Source organism: Ciona robusta, chromosome 9 (assembly GCF_009617815.1).
Source record: "Ciona robusta chromosome 9, ASM961781v2".
Classification (NCBI taxonomy): domain Eukaryota; kingdom Metazoa; phylum Chordata; class Ascidiacea; order Phlebobranchia; family Cionidae; genus Ciona; species Ciona robusta.
The window spans coordinates 4,324,940-4,348,238 of record NC_143243.1 but is presented as its reverse complement, the minus strand read 5'-3'; the positions used below and the strand labels follow the sequence as shown (position 1 = coordinate 4,348,238).

The 23,299-nt window shown below is 36.3% G+C and overlaps 3 protein-coding genes and 1 long non-coding RNA gene across 8 annotated transcripts in view; 2 read left to right on the top strand and 2 right to left on the bottom strand.

Annotated features, from left to right (window-relative positions):
* On the top strand, positions 1-9,076 carry LOC149731147 (WD repeat-containing protein WRAP73-like). Of its 2 annotated transcripts, XM_089885544.1 has the most exons (7): positions 1-528; positions 607-1,755; positions 2,291-2,416; positions 3,044-7,553; positions 7,783-7,885; positions 8,236-8,325; positions 8,654-9,076. In XM_089885544.1, the coding sequence occupies exons 2-4, from the start codon at positions 629-631 to the stop codon at positions 3,138-3,140; spliced, it is 1,350 nt and encodes a 449-aa protein (XP_089741670.1). In that variant the 5' UTR covers positions 1-528; positions 607-628; the 3' UTR covers positions 3,141-7,553; positions 7,783-7,885; positions 8,236-8,325; positions 8,654-9,076. The 2 variants fall into 2 exon arrangements, with proteins under 2 accessions (XP_089741670.1, XP_089741669.1); XM_089885543.1 differs by having other exon boundaries at positions 479-1,755.
* LOC149731148 (microtubule nucleation factor SSNA1-like) lies at positions 3,482-5,004 on the bottom strand. The gene is made up of 2 exons (XM_089885545.1): positions 4,832-5,004; positions 3,482-3,993 (listed from the first exon to the last, which is right to left on the bottom strand). The coding sequence occupies exons 1-2, from the start codon at positions 5,002-5,004 to the stop codon at positions 3,774-3,776; spliced, it is 393 nt and encodes a 130-aa protein (XP_089741671.1). The 3' UTR covers positions 3,482-3,773.
* A 1,516-nt stretch (positions 9,077-10,592) lies between the features above and the next one.
* On the top strand, positions 10,593-11,780 carry LOC149731146 (uncharacterized). The gene is made up of 3 exons (XR_016385712.1): positions 10,593-10,843; positions 11,133-11,222; positions 11,634-11,780. It is a non-coding gene; the product is annotated as an uncharacterized LOC149731146 (long non-coding RNA).
* A 795-nt stretch (positions 11,781-12,575) lies between these two features.
* The window catches only part of LOC149731145 (inactive dipeptidyl peptidase 10-like), a 31,772-nt gene continuing 21,048 nt past the window's right edge, over positions 12,576-23,299 (bottom strand). For all 4 annotated transcript variants that reach the window (XM_089884970.1, XM_089884973.1, XM_089884972.1 and 1 more), the window contains 15 exons: positions 22,242-22,356; positions 21,740-21,927; positions 21,084-21,211; positions 20,466-20,662; positions 18,994-19,169; positions 18,829-18,917; positions 18,462-18,642; positions 17,903-18,013; positions 16,893-17,196; positions 16,052-16,276; positions 15,455-15,521; positions 14,761-14,952; positions 14,121-14,275; positions 13,298-13,429; positions 12,576-13,064 (listed from right to left, as the gene is read on the bottom strand). In XM_089884970.1, coding sequence (XP_089741096.1) covers positions 12,853-13,064; positions 13,298-13,429; positions 14,121-14,275; positions 14,761-14,952; positions 15,455-15,521; positions 16,052-16,276; positions 16,893-17,196; positions 17,903-18,013; positions 18,462-18,642; positions 18,829-18,917; positions 18,994-19,169; positions 20,466-20,662; positions 21,084-21,211; positions 21,740-21,927; positions 22,242-22,356 — 2,472 coding nt within the window. In that variant the 3' untranslated portion in view covers positions 12,576-12,852. The remainder of the gene's footprint in view (positions 13,065-13,297; positions 13,430-14,120; positions 14,276-14,760; positions 14,953-15,454; positions 15,522-16,051; positions 16,277-16,892; positions 17,197-17,902; positions 18,014-18,461; positions 18,643-18,828; positions 18,918-18,993; positions 19,170-20,465; positions 20,663-21,083; positions 21,212-21,739; positions 21,928-22,241; positions 22,357-23,299) is intronic.

Below are 23,299 nucleotides of genomic sequence, written 5' to 3'. Positions count from 1 at the left end.
ATATTTATAAACTAAAAGAATATACCTAAGTGTATTTTATACACAAACCAATATAGGCATTACTAGCGCCATATAAAACGTATATTTTGTTAGTATGCCATTAAGAATACAGTTCATATAACGAAATGTTTGTTTTATATTAGGACGTGCAGCTTTTATTTTAAGGACGTCTGATAGATGACTAAAAGCTAATGTTTAGGCAGTGTGTAGACTTTGGTTTTCGTACGACCATACTACATTACCTTTTAAGTTATTTTACGCCAATTGTGCCTGTGGCACATAGTTAATATCGCGCCCGCCTCCAACCCATAAGTTCCGGGTTCAAGGCTCGTCGCCGCTACCATTGTGGACGCATATGTTCTTGGGCATTACACTTAACGACAAGCTTGTGGTCACTAATGGGTTGTCTAAACTGTCATTCATACAAAATAAATAATAAAACAGAAAAACAATAACCCGCAATGTTTACAGATGCTGATACATAGTACTGTGGTAAGCTGAACGAGGTGTATGCGAGGTTAAAATAAGGTACATTCATTTTGATTTTTGTTTCAGTAGTTTTAAGTTATCATTCATATGTATATTGATTTTTTTTGCTTGTACAAGGCAATACAACAAGTTGAACAACATGAATTTTTCTGAGTTGTTCAAGCAAACTCAATCGCTTGTGAGGTTTTCACCAGATGGAAACTACCTTGCCAACTGTGTTTCATACAAAGTTATCATCCGAGCAGTCGACACACTACAAATTCTACGTCTTTATACATGCATGGACGCAGTGCAGAGTCTGGAATGGTCATCTGATTCACAGTTTTTACTCTGTGCCATGTACAAGCGAGGTCTCGTACAAATATGGTCAGTTGAGCAACCAGACTGGACATGTAAAATAGATGAAGGATCTGCTGGTTTGATTCACGCACAGTGGAGTCCAGATGGTCGTCACGTTTTAACAACTGCGAGTTTTAATCTCAGGATCACAGTATGGTCCCTTGTCAACAAGTCAATATCTTATATCCGGTTTATAAAGAATTCAAAAGATTGCTTAAGTTTTTCTGCCTCTGGAAAGTATCTCGCTGTTGGAGAGTGCAGGAAATGTAAAGATTACATCAGTATTTTTGATGTTGAATCATGGCAGTTGCTGAAGCTGTTTGAAACTGATACTGAAGACTTGAGTGGTATTAAATGGTCCCCTGACAGCCGTGTAATTTGTGCGTGGGAGCATTGCTTGTGGTACAAAATACTCATATATACAATGGATGGTCGTTGTCTCAGCACTTTCAAGGCGTACGACTGGGCACTTGGTGTCAAACGTGTCGAATGGTCACCAGCGAGCCAGTTTTTAGCTGTTGGAAGTTATGATCAAAAGGTTAGAGTGTTGAACTACATCACATGGAAAAGTATATCAGAGTTTGGTCATTCCTCTCATGTTCAGGGTGACAGTGTTGTTGTTTTTAAAGAAGTTAACGCAGCTGCAGCAATCAATGCAATTATGGAAAGCACAAAAAAACCAACAGAATTATTCGCTAGTCAAAGCAAATATGAATTTTGCGAAACTCCTGTTGAATTACCGGTCACAAAACCGGACCCTCAAAAACCAAATCCAAAAATTGGAGTTTCTTGGATGGCGTTTAGTCCAGACAATCGATATCTTGCAACTATGGATGACAGCATGAAGTCAGCACTTCATATCTGGACGATGAAATCACTTTCACTCTATGTTGTGATTCAGCAGGTTGATCCTATTAAGTGTGCAAGGTGAATGAATGTATTTCTCTTTAGCAAATTTGCCAAGCCTGGGATAGTAGGGTGGACAGACCTATTTCGAAATTGTCTACTCTGCATTAATCAGTAACCATTAGAAACCATTAAGTTAGATTTGCGTGACTTGTGTCACAGGATTAGGAATTTAGTAATCTAATGTCCAACTATCTCTGCTCTTTACTAAGTTGGCGATAATACTTCATTTCTAGCAAGCATTTTTAAATAAAAGTTTTGTAGAAAAAAATTATTTAAAGTGTGTAAACCTTGATAATCTCACAAATAGTGTTGGTATTTTTGTAAAGTAGAAAAAGAATTTTAAATTGCTGAAAGCAATATTAATACAAAAGACATAATTATGTTTACTAGGCTAATGTATTCTTCGGGGTGTGGGGTTAATGGGTCATATTTAGATTAAATTTTAAATCCCATGTAGGGCCTCACCAACATAGAATGAAGTGTATTTGTTTATTTTTGTATTATTTTAAAAAATAGGACAGCTTTTAAAAGTTTTGTTATCAAATCTTAACAGATGGAATCCGTGTACGTGTCGTCTTGCGTTCTCGTGTGGAAACAATAAAGTTTATCTCTGGTCACCATCCGGTGCCGTCTCTGTGCAAGTTCCGCTATCCCCTCTCTTCCATGTTCATTCTCTCAGGTGCATAGACGTTACATTTGTTTTGGTATCAGACGTGACATAGTTAATTTTTATTTGGTTGGAGGGTGACATGGTTAAAATACAGTCACACTTATAGTTGTCAAACATAGGAAACCTAATTAATAAATGTACAATTTTATAATATATACTTTGGCTTTGATTTTTGTACAGAAAAATTAACCCTAGGAAAAAACATTCCAGGAGTAAAACCAGGTCCAGGGAAGCTAAATACATCAATGAATAAACGTAAAACGTTACTTGCTGAGTTGATATAACACGGCCGTTTCATTTCATACACTATGTGTTAGCTTAGTTACCACGTATGTTTAAATTTGGACAACCAATTAGTAACCACTGGATTGGAGCAATTGCAATTGCCTTTAGTTAGGTGTCTTGCCCAAGGACACATACACCCACAATGGTAGCAGCGACAAGCCTTGAACCCATAACCTCTGGGTTAGAGGAAGGCGCGCTAACCAACTAGGCAACATAATATCACTCATCCATGTTTTAAAAATTGGAACAACATGTCACACTAGGCACCCCTAACTTTACAGTGTAGCCTATACGTGCTTATATTACACTATGATGTCACCCCCAACTCCTATAACATTACTCCATCCTCAGGTGGCATCCGGATGGAAAGTCCTTGGTTCTTGCAAGCAAAGAGCAAATGTGTGTTTGTTATTTACAAAGTTCAGAAAAAGAGAAACTAACAGATTAATCAGGAAATGGCTTAGAGATATCGGACATCACACTTTTGTATCACTTTTCAATTTTCGATATAGTAGAGTGGAGGAAGATAGGACGTACTTTTATTCTCTTTTCTCATCCCATTTGGTAGGAAACAAAGAACATTTAAAACATTTTAAAACTGTATCTTCACGACTCCCATAGACCGTTGTTAAAAGTACAATCAGGATATTTTGATATTAAGGTGACCCCTCTTCCCCCACCCTACCATTATGTTTAAAACATTATCGTTTTCCTTTTGCATTTACTTTTGTTTTGATATTTTTAGTAGATATTGTATGCTGGTACATTGTCCGTAAAGTTCTGTGTGCCTTTTCTATTATGACGTGTTTTATTCGCAATATACAGTTGTGAAAAATTAGGTACGGATGTAAGTGCCACTTGTACAATGATACAGTATCAGTTCTGTAAAAGAAGGTGAACATTTTTTTCACATTTTCTAAGATTTTTACAAACTATAAACTAATGCAAATAACCTAACAACACTGGTGTGGAATCAAAACTTTTATGTTTGTGGCATGGGTGTTAAATTTGCCAAAACTCAGAACCTTCTGTTCAAAATATAGCTCGTTTTTACAGAAATCTGTCAAAAAATGGGAAACTTTTAATTTCGTTTCGGTCCTGGGGTGGGAAGTTTTAGTTCCGATCCGGTTAACGCTGCTTCTTTCGCTTTTAGTTTGTTCCCAGCAGTATGAACAGTCTGTAACAGCGTTTGTGAAGTTTCCATCACTCGTGCATATGCTGTCTGTGTCTCGCATATAGCTTGGTCAAACTCGATCTGTGACGTCATCTTTTTCGCGATGTCTTCATTCACTTTTGCAAGCCTAAAAAGTTAAATGTACTACGGTAAAAAGGGATGATATTGTAACTTTTATCCTTGCGTGACAGGTAAGGACAGTCGTTATAATACGGTTTTATATACATCTATATGTATGTATAGTAGGATGGGGGAAGATGGGAGACATTTCCATTCTGTTTTCTCGTCCTCCGGTATAAATAAAGAACATTTAAAAAGTGTGAAACCGTAACCTCACTTCTGTAGATCATTGTTAAATGTTTGAAACACGAATAGGATATTTAGACATTATGTACTACAGGTGTCACATCTTACCCCCCCCCCAGTACTATATGTAACTTTGTGGCTGAAAGTAACTTGTGTTATCCTCACGTGGCCGCAAACTACAGCAGTCGTTATAACATATGCATATGTGGGTGTTCCGTTTTATACACCTCGTGTCAGCTAACGATTTACCACGTGTGTTACTTTGTGAGTGATTATTTTTTGGAGAGGATTTTTTCTTTTTTCATGTTTAAGCGATAATTTGGACAACCCATTAGTGACCACTGGGCTGGACCAATTTATATTACAATGGTGTGGGGGAGATAGGACACCTTTTAACTCGATTTTCTCGACCCATTTGGTAGTAAACAAAGAACATTCAAATATTTATGAAACTATATCCTCACGACTCCGATAGACCGTTGTTAGATTTTTAAAACAAGATCAGGATATTTTGATAATATGTGCTAAAGGTGTCCCATCTTCCCCCACCCTACTATGTATTAGTAAATGTTAAATCCCGATCGACAATGCTTTGTCATACTTTAACCTTATAATGGGACATATAGTAAAGGGTAAAACGATACAGCAGACATATTGACCGATTAGTTAGAATTCTAATGTCGTTATGCAGTTTCGCCTTTTCTTCTTGATCGGACTCGATCTGACGTCGAAGATCGTCCCTCTTCGAACAAAGATCTTCAATACATTTGACCATTTCATTATTGTATGATTGCAGTACAGTAGCAGCAGGATTAGGTGATGGAAAATTCATTCTTGCTTTTTAATTAATAACCTGTTACCTCAACAACACAATACGATTTTTCTTGGTCTTTACGCATATAGATTACATATAGTAGGCTGCGGAAAGATGGGACACCTGTTAATTCTATTTTCTCGTCCAAATTTAGTAGTAAACAAAGAACAATCAAAGAAAATCCGTATCCTCATGACTCCCATAGACCATGGTTAAATGCTTAAACACGATCGGGATATTTGGATATTATGTGCTAAAGGTGTCCCGTCTTTCCCCATCCCACAAGCACTTTGGGGTGAGATGGTTACCGTTAGCACATACTATCCTATATTTTCTAATCGTTTCGAACAATTAACAATGCTCTTATTTAAAAGCACAAATGTATGAATATATATTTCTGTAAATATTCTTTCGTTACTACCAAACAGGACGTTAAAAAATAAAAATATGTACCATCTTACCTCAGCCTACTAAATCTAAATTCATTTACACCATTTACTAACCTTACGCATTGAATAAGTTATAAGACCTCTGGCCTACATTTCGCTTATATCATTAGTCAAATACACGGACACGTGTTTTAAGTGCGTTCTGAAAGGACTCGACAAAGGTTTTCAAATTACATGGCACTTAAAAACTATGTGGCTGCTTGGCGAATGTACAGACAGGCCCTTTACACAAAGCGCTTGTGAGTCTATTTCGATACACAGCAATTACTATTGTGAATGGAATTGTATTGAGTTTTATCTTTCGCTGAGCAACTTTAGCGTGGATCAGGTTTCGCAGAATTGTATCAATTTATTCGGGAAATAAACACACCAGTCAACGGTTTACGAAGCTACAAACATGAGCAGTTGCCATAACAGCAAAACAGAAAACTATTACTCTGCTAGCATATCTAAGCCACATAATTCTCGTGAAGCATTTTCGTAGAAATTAACATATGTTAAAATTGATTTTAAACAAGCGGTTTTGGTGGTGAACTTGATTTATAGCCTACTGCGAATGAATGTAATTTGCTTTATCCCCCGGTCCCAGAAAACGACAGTGCTTATTACACACGGTGTTCTGTTTATATACCTCGTGCCAACTTACCAGTTACCATACATATGTTACTTGCTGGTGATCATTTTTTGGAAAGAAGTTTTTTTTTTGTTTTTTTATGTATGGCCGATAATTAAAAAAAAACATCAATGGTGACCACTGGGTTGGAGTACTTAGGACGCATACGCCTACAATGATAGCGACGACAAGCCTTGAACCCATAGCTCTGGCCCACAGACAGGCGCGCTAACCACTTTTCAATCACTCCGCATTGAATCGATTTCTAAATGTTACAATGACCCAGCCCACTGTTAATGGAATCTTAGCCTTAGTTGAAAAACTAAAAGAAAAGCGGTGAAACATCCGTTAGCATATTTTCGAAAGGGGGCGCTCACGAGTTAAACTGTTCGTTTTTATATCGGTATCCTATTATGTCCAAAGTCAGGCATTTGTTATTGCGTTTTTGAACAAAAAGTTTGCATGGTATTATGGTAATCTTTACTTTTTGCTTTACATAATAGAAACGATTTAACTGTCAGGCGTGCGGTGTCTTAATGTAAGACTTGTTGCAAGCATCGAACGCTGCCTTCAGCAAATCAATACCAACGCCATGTTATAAACGTGGTAACACAGCTGATTTTAGTTTATCCAAAAGTTGTTGGTTTAAAAATCATGACGCCGCCAAAGTCAAATAATGAAATGACCTAAAAAGTGCTTTGTTTCTCAACTGTATTGGACCACAAGTTAAAACGTTGTGTTTGTTAAAATCTAAACATTGATCTAATAGCTTCAAGTTATTGTTGCAATGAAACGTTGCTGTTTTTTTCACATAGCTTTGAATGTTGCGTCATTTCTATTTTCTATAAAGTATATATAGTAGAGTGTGGGGAGATGGAACACATTTAGCACATAATATCGAAATATCTTGATCCCGTTTAAACAATTAACAACGGTCTAAGGAAGTCGTGAGGGTACGATTATTTTATAGGTCTTTTCATTTTCTTTGTTTACTACTAAATGGGACGGGAAAATAGAATGTAAAGGTGTCCTATCTTTCCCCACCATGCTATAGGGACGCGCGATTACACTTCCCCCCAGGACTATACTACAAAACGCGCGATTGCATAAAAGTCCTTTTTAATTTCGTTGCCGCATAATTACAGTCTAATCAAAGTTCATGTATTGAGTTTGCCATGGTCCTAACGTTAAGGTCGACAATTTTGCAACTGTTTGCCTAGCATGATGTAAGAGCAAAGAGTGGTAACGGTATTGGCTATTTCAGACGGATTGTTTGTTCTTTAAGGCGATACTTAAGTTTCACCATCGATGATGCAATTGCAGTAAACAGATTTTCTTTCGGGTTTTCCCCTTATAGAAGAACGGGTTCCCTGAAAAAGAAGAGTGGAAAATTACTGCATGACGAGGAAATGTACTGAGTTGAGGTTTTGGGTATAAATAGTGCTTCATCAGTCGACAGTGTACACTCTTTAACTTAAAAAGTCGAGGACAACTATATAAAAGCGGTAAGTCTTTCTTGTACGTAAGTAAGAAGTGCTTTTTTATTTTTATTGTCAAATTAACTTTTGCATAATACAGGTTTTTAACAGTTAACAATGTTCTTTAACAGTCGTGAGAATACGGGTATATAATTATGTAAATATTCTTTGTTTTCTACCGAATGAGACGATAGAAGATATAGAAAACTTAAACCAGCATTTTATCCCAACCTTAATATACGTTGTTTTTTTGCAGATTTATTTTTATCATCTGACTGAAGCATTTTTATCACGATGGATCGTCAAGGCAAAGCTAACAACGACAACAAGTCTAACCAATGCAACCCAAACAACGATAGGTCAGTATAAATATATTTCTGTGGGGCAAGATGGATATCGTTAGCACATAATGTCTCCATTTTCCTTATCGTGTTTTAACAACCAAGAACGTTATTTCGCAGTCATGAGTATATGGTTATATAATTCTGTTATGGATCAGTACTGGTGTTATAAAACATTTATCGATGTTTCGTGGAAATAATCGGTGGAAACAAATACACTTTTATGGGTGAAGTTATAAAATCGTATCCTCACGACTCCCATAGATCGTTGTTATTTGTAAAAAAAGCAGGATCAAGATATTTAGATATTCTGTGGTAAAGGTCTTCTTCCACCCTTTTATATATTATATAAATAGATTTTTTTACAGATACTCAGGGTATTCCAGCTCATACAGTGGAACTGCTACCAGACCAGATCTTAACAACCATTCAAATCAAATGAACCCCAACAATTCAAAGTAATATTTTATTTTTCGTTCTAAATCTAGTAAATTAAAAAAATATATTAATAAATTTTTTAACAAATATTAAAAGACGTTTTTTAGTTGTTTAAAAACAAGAAACAGGCAATTTGGAGCGACAAAATGTTATGGAAAATTTTATGCATTGTGGCATAGCGGTTTTTTTTCTGCAAAAGTTTGCTTTTACGCGCTTTTAAAAGGCTGATGTTGGCTTATATAAAAGCGTCGTATACTGATCGCGTGTGACATATTTTCCTGCACATGTTTTCATCTAAAATTATGTCATAATATTGAAAATGTAGTGACATATACTGTTACCTTTCAGTTACCAGGGAAAGAAATAAATCAACATGATGGACAAATATTAACCGAGGACTTCAGATTGCTATAATTGTATATTCCGAATCTTTTTCATTTAACGTTTAACTTGTTAAATAAATCGTTATATAACAGAGTGGGGCAAGTCGGGACACCTTTAGCACATAATGTCCAACGGCCTATGGTAGTCGTGATGATTCGAAATTCTTTGAATGTTATTTGTTTACTACTAAATTGAACGAGATAATAGAAAAAACGTGTCCCATCTTCCCCCACCCTACTATAATACAATAGATTACAGTATAGTATAACACAATTCTTTATAATTGAATAACAGTATTTTCTTTTTTAAATACAACACAGCCTTTATGATTTAATTCCTGGTGAACTGTTTGTATAGCATGTGAAATAAAGTCTTTGGTTTAAACAACGTTGATTTATTGTTTCTAACCTCATACCCCGTGTTAAGTAAAGGCCATTTGTGGCTTGTGTGGAAAGCGCAGGGTCCGATCCTCGGCGTAGAGCCCATCCATATAGAATAAAGTTGAACGAATGTGGGTAAATTAAGATTATTAGTTTTCTAAAAAGAAACACGACAAAAATTTAAACCATAAGCTGGCATAGAGTTATATCTCGATAAAAAACTCATTTTTTTTCTAAGCGCCTAAAGTTGCCCTTTTTGTTGTTTACAAGCAGCAATATGTTTCTGATCTATATAGGTGAGGTGTTACAGCCTGATAGGCTATGCCCTATGGGGATCTGAGCTTTATACGAGCTTGCATATTATCACTGATCGTGTTTACAATGTGTTTTATTTTTCTCAGTATAAAGCAGGAAACACTATTTGTTATTGCGTGTCGTGCCTTATATGCTTGTTGCTTTCGACATGCTGGCCCTCTGTTTGACTTTTGTTTCATTTAGTTGTATTTTGCTAAAGATATAGTAGAGTGGGGGAAGACGGGACACCTTTAACACAGCATAATGTTCAAACATTCTGTTCACGTTTTAAACAATTAACAACGGTCTGTGGTAGTAGTGAGTATACGGTTTCATAATTGTTTGAATGTTCTTTGTTTACTACCAAATGGCTCAAGACAATGGAATGAATACGTGTCCCCAGCCCTACTATAAATTTTTGTTCTGAATAGATTATAAAGTTCGTAAACAGCCTATTTAATTATTAATACGTCTTAACGACCGACCTAGAACTAAAACGTTATTCATTTACAATATCAACCATAATGTATCCAAGCAAATCGGTAAATATTGTAAATTTGTAATATTAGTTCTTCGGGCGCAGTGCAAGTTATATTGCTTCAAGCGATATATTGGCTTTTTTAGGATGGGGTAATAGGCTTATCTGGAAAGTACGCCTAAAATAAAATTAAGCATCTCTAAATGCGATCTGTTTGGGGGGGGGGGTAAGATGTAAATTGTTAGCACCTAAATCCCATATTGTCTGATTCTGTTTTAAACAGCGCTATTTTAGAGTCTCGAAAACACGATTAAATAAATCTGTAAATATTTTTTGTGTATTGCAAAATATCACGGGACAAAACAATATAAATATGTCCCATCCTACCCCAGTTAATTAATCATGATTGCACCACAATATCCATGCAATGTTTATACACAAAGGAGTATTACGCTCGATGTCGTAAGTTGTGACAATTTACTTGGTGTTAGGTTTAGCATTGCGTTATTGATTTAAAACAAAAGGAAATACGATCTCGATGGTGAAATAACATTCATTATAATTGGAAACTAGTTTTCAACAGGGGGGATTCCCTTTTAGCTGATTTTCGTATATTTTATGACGCGAGTTATGACGTAATGACATCTTATGGCTATGGAAAAGTTTTCGACCGAGTGGAAAATTACTCTGATCAAACTAAAACTATAAAAGGAGCAATTAACTTTAAGCAGGTGCACAGATTAAACTTAATGTTAATATGAGCAATGCCATGGCCTACTGAATATAATGAGTCATGGTAATGCTAAGTGTGCAAGTAACTTATTGCATATATAACTTATATTTTATATGCGATCTGAATTATTTGGCTCGGATTTTTCTTGCAGAAATAATTTTAAAGTGAAATTTTCCGTAAGTTATAAAGAGACATCGTTAAGCAATGGAACGTCAAGGCAAAGCGAACAACGACAACAAGTCTAACCAATGCAACCCAAACAACGATAGGTCAGTCTAAATATATTTCTGTGGGGCAAGATGGATATCGTTAGCACATAATATCCCATATTTCCAAATCGTATATTTAAATATAACCAAAGAGATTAAAACCAATCTTTGATTGTAACGCTCCTTTTCAGAGTTGTAAGTATATATGATTATACAATTCTGTAAATATTCTTTGTTTACTACCAAATGGGGGCGATAAAAAATGAAAACATGGACCGTCCTCCAGCAACCTTCTACATATAGCCATTTACATTCTGTATTTCTATTAATAGCCAATATTAATAAACAGACACCAAGGGCATCAACCTGGATACGGAGGAGATGGAACCAAAGCAGATCGGGATAATCATGGAAATCAATTAAACCCGAACAACCAAAAGTAAACTTGTTATTACTACCTTGTATACATGAATAATAGAATATGTGTATGTGAAAGTATTTGTGAAGAAATACTAATAGTGCTTGCCGGCGCAATATAAAATTAAATAACATTCTCAAAGAATGTCTGAAATTTAAAATATTAGGGTGGGGGAAGATGGGACACCTTTTTCTTCTATTTTCTCAACTCATTTAGTAGTAAACAAAGAATGTTAAAAAAATTATAAAACTGTATCTTTACGACTCCCACATAGTGTCTTTATTTGTTTAAAACACGATCAGATTATTTGGATATTATGTGCTAAAGGTGTACAGTCTTCCCCCAATTAGATTAGTTGTAAAAATATAATAAAAATTAAAAAAAAATAGTTTGTTTTTGCATAAAAAAAATATTTTTTTCATTTCTTTTCAGTTACCAACCAAAGAAATAGAATATGTGCAACCAGAAATTTCTGATCAATCCGTGTTACAAATTTGGAATAAAAATACAAGTAGTATAAAGTACTTGCATAAAAACATGTTTAAATAAAACAAAAAATAAACCAAGTGAGACATTATATTCTCAGTGACTTATTTTCACTTTTGTCTCAGTAAAAATGAAGCAATCAGATTGATAGGGTTAGTTTGACCGATTAAGGTAGAATGCCCACACTAGGTGTCACTCGGGAGTTGCTCTGCCTCAATTTGTTACGGCGTGCGAGTCTCCTGGTGTATAGTAGATGAAACGGTGCCCTAAGTCTCGTAGGGTCTAATTCCAACTTTCTTTTTGAAGTATCCACCATCGATTATAAGAACGACTCGACCAGTTTGGTCTGTGTTGGACACGACTCGAATGTATCTGAGTATATTGTTGATCCTATTTGAACGTGTATAGATTTCAACAGTGGACATGACTATTAATTCAACATACTCTACATACCTTATTCAAACAGAATGATTCTCACCTCATTCAAGTAGAATTATAAATAACACGGTTAATTTGTACAAGTGAAAATATAGCTTACAAACTGCACTATCTGTGCGTTTCTAGTTAGAAAAGGTCGTGCGCGTATGCCCGGTGTAATTATAAGTTTATTTGAAGGTGGTTTGTCCATGTTTTGTTCAAGTTTTGTCCATGTGTTGTCCATAGTTTGTTTACTTGTCGTCCGTATTTTTTTGTATGTCTTGCGTCCATGTTATGACCCATGCTTTGTCCATGTCTTGTCCATGTTTTATTCGTGTTTGTCAATGTTTTGCATTGACCATGTTTTGATACATTTTTTTCTAGAGACACTTTTTATTAGGACAGTTTATCTCATTATCCGCGGGGCGAATGGCAAGTATTATAAACGTCATGTTTAATTATAGTCGTATACGCTGTCGTACATGAAAATTTATTCAGTTTCGGGAAGAAAAAATCTGCACCGATATTTTGTGCAACAAAAAATGACGAAAGAAAACAGATAATGTACAAAAAAGGGCATTAAAAACATATTGCACGAAATAAACAGCAAATGTCGGTCATTAATTGTGTATAACCTGCCAACTTTAAGAACGTGCAAATTTCACAACCAAAGTGAAGCGCTCGCTTTACTTAGTGCTGAAATATCCATGTTTTACAATGTAGTGTTAGAACGACTCAAATGTTGAGTTCATATTGTCACTGGGACAGACGACTGTATGCCCCCGTTAACGCATTTCTGTAAAAAGTTTCTCGCATTTTGAAACATGTGCCGCTTTGAAAACTTATTGGTTAGAGCATGGTCCTGATCAGGGTAGTACACAGTTTGAATGTTGGATAGTAAAAGACCGTCGTCAATAGCTGCTTGGTTTAACGCAATGCTATGCTGCGGGTGTATGATTCCTGCAAATAGAACGTAAAAATATAGATCCGTATGTTTTGAGGTTTGCAAATGAAACATGTTTTTCCATTGCATTTTATACACGATAAGCAAAACGTATCTATACAGCTCGTACAATTAAATGCTACAGTTGAAATTATACTTGTCGGGGTATGGTCCTATACTACACCGTGTCAAACTAGAAACCTATTTTAACGTGTTGTTTAAAGCATATCTAATTCAAAACTGTACTTACGGTCTTGCATGCCTTGGAATATGAGTAGATGCGAGTTAGCTAACAAGTTTGCACGTTTCAACATGTTACTGCTTTCATAAGCAAGCGGGTTGCTCTGTGGAAGACCAAGCACTTTTTCTGCTCGTACAGACGCTGAAACAAATGAATGAATGAACGAATGAATGTAAGACGTAAGTTATAAATGGCAGCCGTGTCTTGTGTAAAAATTCAAATATTGTTTTTTTTTCACATGGATGCTTAGTGCTGCCACCATTAGTGTTTGGTCATAGGGCAAGACACTTTACGAAGATTGCTCCAACTTATAAGTGGACACTAATGGGTTATCCAAGTAGTCAAAATAAAACCACCATGTAAACTCGATGCTGCCTTCATTATGGGTATATGTGACTTGGGTGTGTATAACGGTCATTGTTCAAACTTAGTTAAACCACTATTTGTTAAAATTTTTAGCAATGTAATAAGCAAAAACCAGAAAAACAGTAATCAAATTTTCATACGAGGTGCATGACTCGTAAGCGAACACGAGGTGTATGAAACAAACTACCCGTGTTATAAAGAAGATAGCTTTCCTTGTTCAGTTACTCATAACTCGTTAAACTCTATATGGTACTGTGAGGTAAGATGCATGGGACACCATTAGCACATAATATCTAAATATCCTGATCGTGTTTTAAGTATTTAACAATGGTCTATGAGAGTCATGAAGATACGGCTTTAAAATTCTTTGAATGTTCTTTGTTTACTACCAAATGGTACGATAAATAGAACGAAAAGGTGTCCCATCTTCCCCATCCTACTATATACCCAGTTAAGCTTAACTTACAAGCAAGTTTCCAATCCACTATGGGAGAAATTGCGACACCGCAGCTGAATAGTCCAGCTTGGTCAGCGAGCGCCCTTAGCACGACATATCCACCGTATCCGGTTCCCACAAGCCCAACGTTTGACGTTACGACTCCCCATTTCCTATCCATGTACCTGTAAAAAAATAACATAAATTAATTTATCTCTTTAAAAAAAATAGTAAAAAGTATTAGATTAGTTAAAACAGCGAAGAGAAGGAAATTAGCAGCAAAACGAAAGATATGAAAACACGCCTGGGGTAAGTACTATATTTGAGCAAAAGTTGAATATAAAAACGTGGCGGCTAAACACAATTACAGCCGTTGCCTCAGTCCTTGAGTTTTGCTTACGTTTATTCATTCACCCAAAAAGTTACATAACTCGTAAGCTGGCAGAGGTACATGAAACATAACACCTGTGTTTAAAGACTGTCGTTATACCCCGCCACGTTAGATTAAATAAGTCACAATCTTCCAATAAATTACATATACGGTAATGTATAAGCGGACATAAGGTGTGTAAAACAGAACACCCGTGTGATATAACGACTGCCGTTCCGCAGCCACGCGAGGATAGATAAGTTACAATTCTCCATTACATTCAGTACAACATCAGCATACCATACAAGTTCTTTTAAGTCTTCAACCTCTCTTGTACCTGGTTGCCCAGCAACCGACTGTACGAGCTTGTTGCCACGGTTACCAGAACCCCGGATGTCAGCGAATACGTAGATGACACTGTCACGTGATACCATGTACTCTGCGAAATCCATTCTGAATCTAAAGTCAGCGTTTTGCTCCCCGATCTCTCCTCTGTGGATTTGAAAGCGTTACGTGAAGACGTATGTAATAACGCTTTGATGGAAGACAAATGTTCCATTCTGTGTAAGCGAGAGGTCCCATGGCAATGTGATCTGTACTATATATGCGGTAAGGACTCATGATACCAGGTTTAATGCTCTACACAGATGATGGATATTTTTTATTATATATGAGTGGGGTTTTGCAGCGTGACACGCCATGGAACTGTAGATTTGGGTCAGAGAGGCCAAAGAAGACAGAGATTAGCATAAGTATATAACTGACCACCACGTTGCATTATTTCTTTTAGCATGATATATACACATAAGACATAAAGTACTGTGGGGTAAGATGGGACACCTCAAGCTCGTGGTTTAAACAATTACTAACGGTCTATGAGAGTCGTAAGGATATGGTTATATAATTCTTTAAATGTTCTTTGCTTTCGACCAAATGGGACGAAAAAGAAAAGTTGTCCCATCTTCCCCAACTTCTATATACGTAGTAAACTTACATGTGGAAAACGATGGGTCGCTTGGTAAGTTGATATCCGTGTGGTAGTAGTATTTTTAATGGGATTTCTAAAAAAAAGAAGTCTATAACTTAGTTTGCTAACCAAACATATATTACTACTTATAATAATTGTTATGTGTCTGTTTAATTACGCGTGAAAAAAATAAAGAGTAGTTTAAGCAAAAAAAGATATATTGAATGAAAGTAACTTAATTTTTATTCCGCGTGGCCGAAAAACGACAGTCATTTTTTTATGTATGGGTGATAATTTGGACAACCCATCAGTGACCACTGGGTTGGAGGGATTGTCGTTAAGTGTCTTGCCCAATGACACATACGCCCACAATGGTGGCAGCGTCGAGCCTCGAACCCATCATTACCTGTGAGTTACAGGCAGGCGCACTGACCACTTTACCACGGCGCTGGACGATACCTCATTAAAACGTATTTACGATAAAAAAGGTATATTTAGTTAAAAAAATTAAGCGTGGTCGCTACACCTATATACCAGACAAACAGCGAGCTATTTACGTTTAATATAAAAGCAATGCCAATATATAATGTCCCACAGTATATAACCTAAACAGTAGTGACTTACGTCGGCCAAGCACTGTTGCGGTCTCATATCTGTACATTGACACCAACACGCTGGAGTAATTGATCACATATGGTGAAAAAGTTTCTAAAAGTTTGACGACAAGTCCATCCCGTGGTTCGTCCATTGCAACGTCCACATCCGGGACATCATCATAGAAATCATCTACACCGGTTCTGCTGCTTGCACTGTTTAAGATACCAAATGAACTGTACGGTACACCGGGTCCTGAAAATAATGTACACGTTTAAAGCGGGTAAAAGAGCGTTTTACAGTTACATTAAACAGAGAAACATAGTAGGGTGGGAGAAGACAGGATACTTTTTGCACATAATATCCAAATATCCTGATCTTTTTTTAAACATTTAACAACGGTCTGTGGGAGTCGTGAGGGTACGGCTTCATAATTATTTTAATGTTCTGCTTACTATCAAATGGGACGAGAAAATACAATGAAAAAGCGTCCCATTTCCACCCATCCTATATATAGGAGAACGTGTAGGAGCTAAAATGCGTTTATCTTAATTCGTGAAGATTGTACGATGTGAAGAAAAACCATAATATCTGAAGTGACGAAATTTCTCAGAATGCGCAGCGAATATGGTTATATCTTGTGTCCGTAGTAAGAAGTTACCGAGTGTGTAACTTCGCGGGTCTGTGTTTTTAGACTTTTTAGGCGCATATGGCAGACAATTCACCCATTATTTGGTTTGGCGTAATTGGTGTTAAAGTGTGAAGCGTCTCAATCTCGGTTGTACACTTCATATACGGCAGCAACATCAAATTATAAGGAATGCGCTAAGACTTGAGAAGCAATATCAGCAAAAAAAACAAGTATACCGACCTAAGCAATTAAGTAGAAACCAATCTGCTGACGATCCAAACTCAGCATCGAAGTAAAGACATTGATGACCCTTTACTTTACGAGGTATTTGCCTTGCACCGCTCATCATGGTAACATCATTGCTAGGATCACATGTTAGACATCGTCTCTGTGACCCTGGTGACGTACCGATGACGTAGAGGTGACGTTGGCCGGGTTGTTGCTCGTTGCTGATGTAGTAGACGCTTTTAGTTTCATCGTCGTGAAACAAAATCTTCGTGACTTCCCATGAGCCATCGGTAAGGAAAGTACGTTCGGCAGGTTTCTGTAAGTTCAATTAAACAGCTAGGTTGGATCAGAGTCATGGAAATACCGAGTAGAGTAGTAGACCAACACATTGTTAGGTAAAAGATAAATTGAACGCCAATTTGTGTCCAAACTAACACAGTAGGTATAGGGAAAAAGCAAGCTTTTCGGTAAATTACAGAAAAACTTGGACCTAGCAACAAATTTAAAGGTTAAAAAGTGTAAAAAACACATGTTATTCATAAATTAGCAGAAAAGGAAAACGCAAATAAAATTAAAAACTTCGTTTAAATCCTTGCCAAAGTCACCGCTTTGCTTTAAGACACAAAGGCGGCAGTTGGACTACTCGGTGTTTCTTTGATTCTGGGTTGGATAAGTCGTAACTGGTATGAACTTATGATGTAGAAAAGCTATGTGGACATCGGCTTTCATTAGAATTTTAATGTTGCTACCATTATGTGCGTGTATTTGAGTAAAGTTGTTTCAACCCAGTAGTTTCTACACTTTTGTCACTCATATGTCAAATTATAACCAGCTATAAATGGTAACGAGGAGGTATATAAGTAAAAATTGTCAGACATAATTTGTTAGTATAAATGATCACCCCTATATGAAGCAGGCCACTCTGTTATATATCTTAAATTATCTCGCAAAGCGAAGATGTTTAATAAATAAAGCTGATGCAATAATGTATCGTAACACAATGTTGTAGAACGATTGCTTACCGCAGTAAAATTAATCATCGCTAGGTGGCGAAAAGAGCCCCGCCCACCGTGGTTACTTGGGACAATGGAGAAAAACACACCGGGGTCACTGGAGGTCAAGTGGGGTTGGTTCTGTAGCAGAAAATAAAAGAAAGGGGTATTCGTAACAAAATTGCAATTTAGAACCTAAATCCTATATTTCCTGATGTTTTAAACAATTAAGAACATTTTTTAAAAGTTTGTAACCATTTTTTTATTTACTATCTAATAGAATAGGAAAAGAGAATGAAAACATGGCCCTCTTTATTGTCCACCCTACGTTTCTGGCACCTATAGAAGGCTGCGGGAAGATGGGAAACCTTTTCATTTATTTTCTTTTTCTTCTTTTTTTTCATTTGGTAGTATTTGGTAGTAACGAAGAACATTAAAAAAAATATAAAATCGTATCCTCACGACTTCAAAAGACGTTGTTAATTGTTTAAAACAAGATCAGGATATTTAAATATTATGTGCTTAAGACGTCCCACCTTACCCCACCCTACTATATAAGTTTGCATTGATACACAGCAATCGTACATACCAGTTGCGGAATCCATCCGTTATTTCTTGAACGAAGTTGGAGTACGTCGTCCACGCAAGTTGCTGACGTAGGATAGCATTGTTGCGTCACACTTAGTGTTTGTGTGCGGTTGGACCACGTGACCAACAAATACTGACTGTCACGTGTCCATGTCACAGATTGAAGCATCCGCAACCATTCTCTGTTACGTCATAATTAAATAAATATTTAAATATACAGGCTTGCTTTAACAAATGTCGTTTTGTCAACAAATCTTTTTTTTACCTATTTTTTAAACTTTACTACAGTAATCGATCAGACCAATAAAAGTTTATATAATTATATTTGTTACATCGGCAAAATAGTTCACAAACCAGTCGAAAATTACCTCGACACGAGAGGGGGGGAGAGAGCAACTTGATCACGAGATTCCAGATCTACGACATGAACGGAAACTGAAGGATTCGTTGACCCTGCCTGCGTAACAAGATTTTAAATTACCAAAATCGATATTTTATTTCCTGTAATTGGGAAATGCGGAAGAGTGGTTTACTTTTGGACTCTTGTAAAAAGATGCGGTGGGCGTGGTCGGAGGGTCTATTTGTGACGTGTCGCTTGTATATGACGTCACGTAACCATCAGCAACGTTGGTATCGTCAAACCTCGCGTAAGCCAAGTATCGACCATTCGGTGAAAACCAATGGGCAACGTTTGTGCCAAAAATCTCGTCTGAAAATTCAGAAATAATGTTAAGATTTCATTTGAATTTCTATATTATATATGTTTTTGGACAAGACACTTAAGGCCAAAACTGGATGATGTCTTACAGTAAGTCAAACGAAACGTCGGTCCTTTAGGACCGCAATAAAAACAAAAGCCAGATGTCTTTTACACTTTTATCTTATTATTTGGCTCAAAAGTAAAAGTACACCTTGTAAAAAACGAAATTAATGTACGAATAATATGGGTGGCGGAATATGGAAACCGCACTCGTGTGACGTGTAAGTTTTAGTACTTTTAGCAGAAATGAGCAAAATTAATGAATGATAGGAAGTTATTTTATTATCACGCTGCAAATGGCAGTCGTTATATACCGCGGGTGTTCTGTTTCATATACCTATAAATAAGATATGCGCGCAACCTCTGTGTCAAATCAAACATGTAGCAAAGGATCAGGTTATTGCATGGATCAATATTGGATGGAAGTGTTTCGATTTTAACGAATTACCACTAGTTGTAATATGTATTTTAAATAAAAGGAAGCGCGTTGAAGCTATTCTGTTGGGATAATATTTATGGTTGGCACATAGAATTCCATATTTCCTAAATGTGTATTCCAAAATTAACAAAGTGATGCTTTCACAGTGCGATTTGATAATTTTGTAAACATCCTATGTTTACAGTTTCGTTAGTTTGGTACAACGACATTCTATATTTATTACGGTTGGGTAAGATGGGGCACTTTTAGCACAAAATATTCAAATATTGAAATCTTCAGATTGTGTTTGAATTACTTAACAACGGTCGATGTGAGTAGCCAAAATACGTTTTATAATTCTTTGTGTGTGTTTTGTTTACTACCAAATGAGACGAGTAAATAAAAGGAAAAGGTGCCCATCTCCCCCCACCCTATTATATATAATAGCAACAACTCGTGCATCAAGTCATGCTCAGTACATTTTAAATTTAAATTAGAGTAACGTTAAATACATAAAGAGACAAATATGTCTAATGAATGAACGGGACTTATGAATCTTCCTATGACAGGGCAAAGATATCGTTACAACACGGGTGTTCTGTTTCCTACACCTCGTGGCCGCGTTACCATGCATGTAACTTCATGGGTAAAGGTGGCTGTACACAGTATCCGGCATGCGAATTTGCTTGCGAAGTCATATGCAAACCCATTACCGAGTTCCGCATGCGGCAGCGAAATCCGGACAAAACAAACAAAACGGACGAATTCCAGATACTGTGCACAGCCGCCTTAAGGGTATTTTAAGCAATACGTAACAATAATAGCACCTTCGTAAAGCCAATCGGTCAATCCGTTAATAACGACTCCGTATACTCCGTCCCTAGTGAGTCGTATTGCATCTCCAGCAACGCTTGGCTTGTAATAAACGTCACCATCGATGACGTATATCATCTGGCTTGCGTTGGGACCGAAACCAGCGAACTGGAACACATCACGTGACTCATGGACAAGTGGCTCACGAGACCTGAGTTGTCCAAAAATTAAAATGAACAACAAATATTTAAAGGGCATGCCAAACGAAAATTTAAAATTTGTATGTAGATATAAAAGATTAGCTGTGATCTAAAGGTACCACCAAAGTTTTAAAAAACAAACTACCTATACTCTAACATCGTGTGAAATCAAACTGTTCGGAATAGAAAAATAGCTGTGTGATAATGCATAGGATTTGCCATAAGAAAAATGTCACCCAGGTTTGACCGTTTCTGGTTTCTAAACAATTATGGAAAATGCATTTTTTCGGTTTTTGGAATGCTCATAAAATTTGGTTAGCCCTTCCCTTTCAACGTTGCCAAATCGTGTACAGTTACACCTGCCGTTATAGGCAACATTATCTATTTATAGAAGTTGGTAGTAAATTGTTCAATACAACATTTAAATATTACCTCGTTTCTATGTTGTATATAAAGTACGATGCATTATATGATGCCGAGTAGATTTTCTTCTCGTTAAAAGCAAGGAGAGCATATTTAAGATCTGCTGACACTTTAAAGCTACTAATTCCATAATCCATCTGAAAATGTGAATGACAACGCAATTGGTTTCATACAGTGTACCTTAAAAAAGTAAATGTTGTTTGGTTTAGTTAGTGTTAAGCATTGCATACTGAATGACGCTTCAGCATTGTTTAAAATAATGATAAATAGAAGTGTATGGGAGTGTATGTTTATCCCTGATGACACAGCCGCTATACCCGTTGTATAAAACTCTAAAGGAATAAGAGACGAATAATACCATTATAGCTGAAATATATAGTAAGAGGGGGAAGATGGAACACCTTTTACTCTCGTCCCATTTACTAGTAAACAAAAAAAACATTCAAAGAATTGGAAAATTATATCCCACGACTCCAATAGACCGTTGTTAATTGTTCAAAACACGATGAGGATATTTAGATATTATGTGCTAAAGGTGTCCCATTTTTCCCACACTGCTATATATCTTACAGTTTACAATTCGTTGGACTCGGTCTTTTTCTGTTACGTATATCGTAGCACTCAACCGAGTAGATTTTAAATTATACTTGGGTACGTTCTCCTACCATTGTCTGGTTTCTGATCAGCGGTTGAGACGGGAGGTTGTGTGAAGTTGTTTTCATAACGTTACCGTAATGGTCACGCCAAACCAGTATCGGTCCAATCCATGATGTATCAGCTGCAAGGCCTGTTTTCCACTTTTCGTTGACCACGTCATCCAAAAGTATTTTGGCGTATACCGTCGTAGTTTCCTCTAGAGAAAAAAACAACGCAGCTTGGTTAGTTGACGGGCATTAATTATTTAATATGGTTGGACAGTGCGGTGATTAGCGTTCGTCTTTTGGTTACGCGCTTTATTGGATATTCTCCAAAATAACGCCAACCAAGCCGCTTAGGGCCTTGGGGTTTGCAAAAGGTTTGGCAACCATTTCAGTTTTTTGGTTGCCTAAAACATATTCACTCTTACAGCTGGGTTGATACACAGGTGAACCTAGTTAAAATAAGCATGCCTCAGTGGCGAAATATTAACTAAATTATTAATGAACGAGTCAAACCATTTTCACGAACCTGGTGATAAAAGAACGACAGCGAGAATAACGAAACCACAAACGGCCAAAATAACAAGTAACGCGATGGCCATTCCCTTCCAGTTCCGCTGCTCTGGATTGTTCCCAACAAGTTCCTAAACAAAAATTATCCGAATAAATTTTTGTTTCTTTGATTTTGAGCTAAATGGAATCAAAGATTAAAAATTACAACTGAATATTTTGCTTAATATAGCAGGAAGAGGAAAGATGGAAAACTCTTTTTATTCTATTTTCTCATCCTATTTAGTAGTGAACCAAGAACATTGAAAGAATTATAAAACTGTATTCTCACGAATTCAATAAACCGTTATTAATTATTTAAAACACGACCAGGACATTTGGATATCATGTGCTCAAGGTGTCCCGTTTTACCCCGCACTACTATATATCCATTTATAGTTTTCCTATGAAAAATTTTTTTGTAGATTTGGATGTAATGTATATTATTGTGGGGTAACATGGGTAGCGTTAGCACATAGTATCCCATATTTCTCAATCGAGTTTTTAACAATTTAAAACACACTTAAGAGTCGTGAGGTTACGGTTACATAATTCTGAAAATATTCTTCGTTTACTCCAAATGGAAAAATAATGAAAATATGGACTATTACCTCAACCTACTCCCATTGTATAATATAGTTGTGTACGTTCGTTTCGGGCTTTTTATTTGTTAGTTTAATGATAAATACCAAAGCGAACGATTTTTCGATTTCTTTATCGATTTCAATCTAGATACCATTATATTAACATGTATTATGGCAATTTCGCATATTTACGTTTAGTAGGGAAAAAAAAAATTTTTTTCAGCTGCACATAAATTATAATAATGTATTGATACCAAGACGCCAAAATCTACACTGCTTAATTGATTTTGTAGAGGAGGCAACAAATGTTTTGATAATATCTCGACAAATAATAAATGAAGTTTTCGTTTCTCGAAATAGTTTATAAAATGCAGTAAAATTTTATTAAAATTTTAAAACTCCCTGTGGTTTCACAGCTCAGCCTTTAAGAGTCGCCGTATAATGTTTACTGTAT

Excerpts from the sequence above, each read along its gene's own strand:
- LOC149731147 (XM_089885544.1), top strand. The coding sequence starts at position 629 with ATGAATTTTTCTGAGTTGTTCAAGCAAACTCAATCGCTTGTGAGGTTT. Across the intron at positions 1,756-2,290 it reads GATCCTATTAAGTGTGCAAG|ATGGAATCCGTGTACGTGTC; the intron begins GTGAATGAATGT and ends AAATCTTAACAG. Across the intron at positions 2,417-3,043 it reads TTCCATGTTCATTCTCTCAG|GTGGCATCCGGATGGAAAGT; the intron begins GTGCATAGACGT and ends CTCCATCCTCAG.
- LOC149731148 (XM_089885545.1), bottom strand. The coding sequence starts at position 5,004 with ATGAATTTTCCATCACCTAATCCTGCTGCTACTGTACTGCAATCATAC. Across the intron at positions 3,994-4,831 it reads ATTAGAATTCTAACTAATCG|GCTTGCAAAAGTGAATGAAG; the intron begins GTCAATATGTCT and ends TTAACTTTTTAG.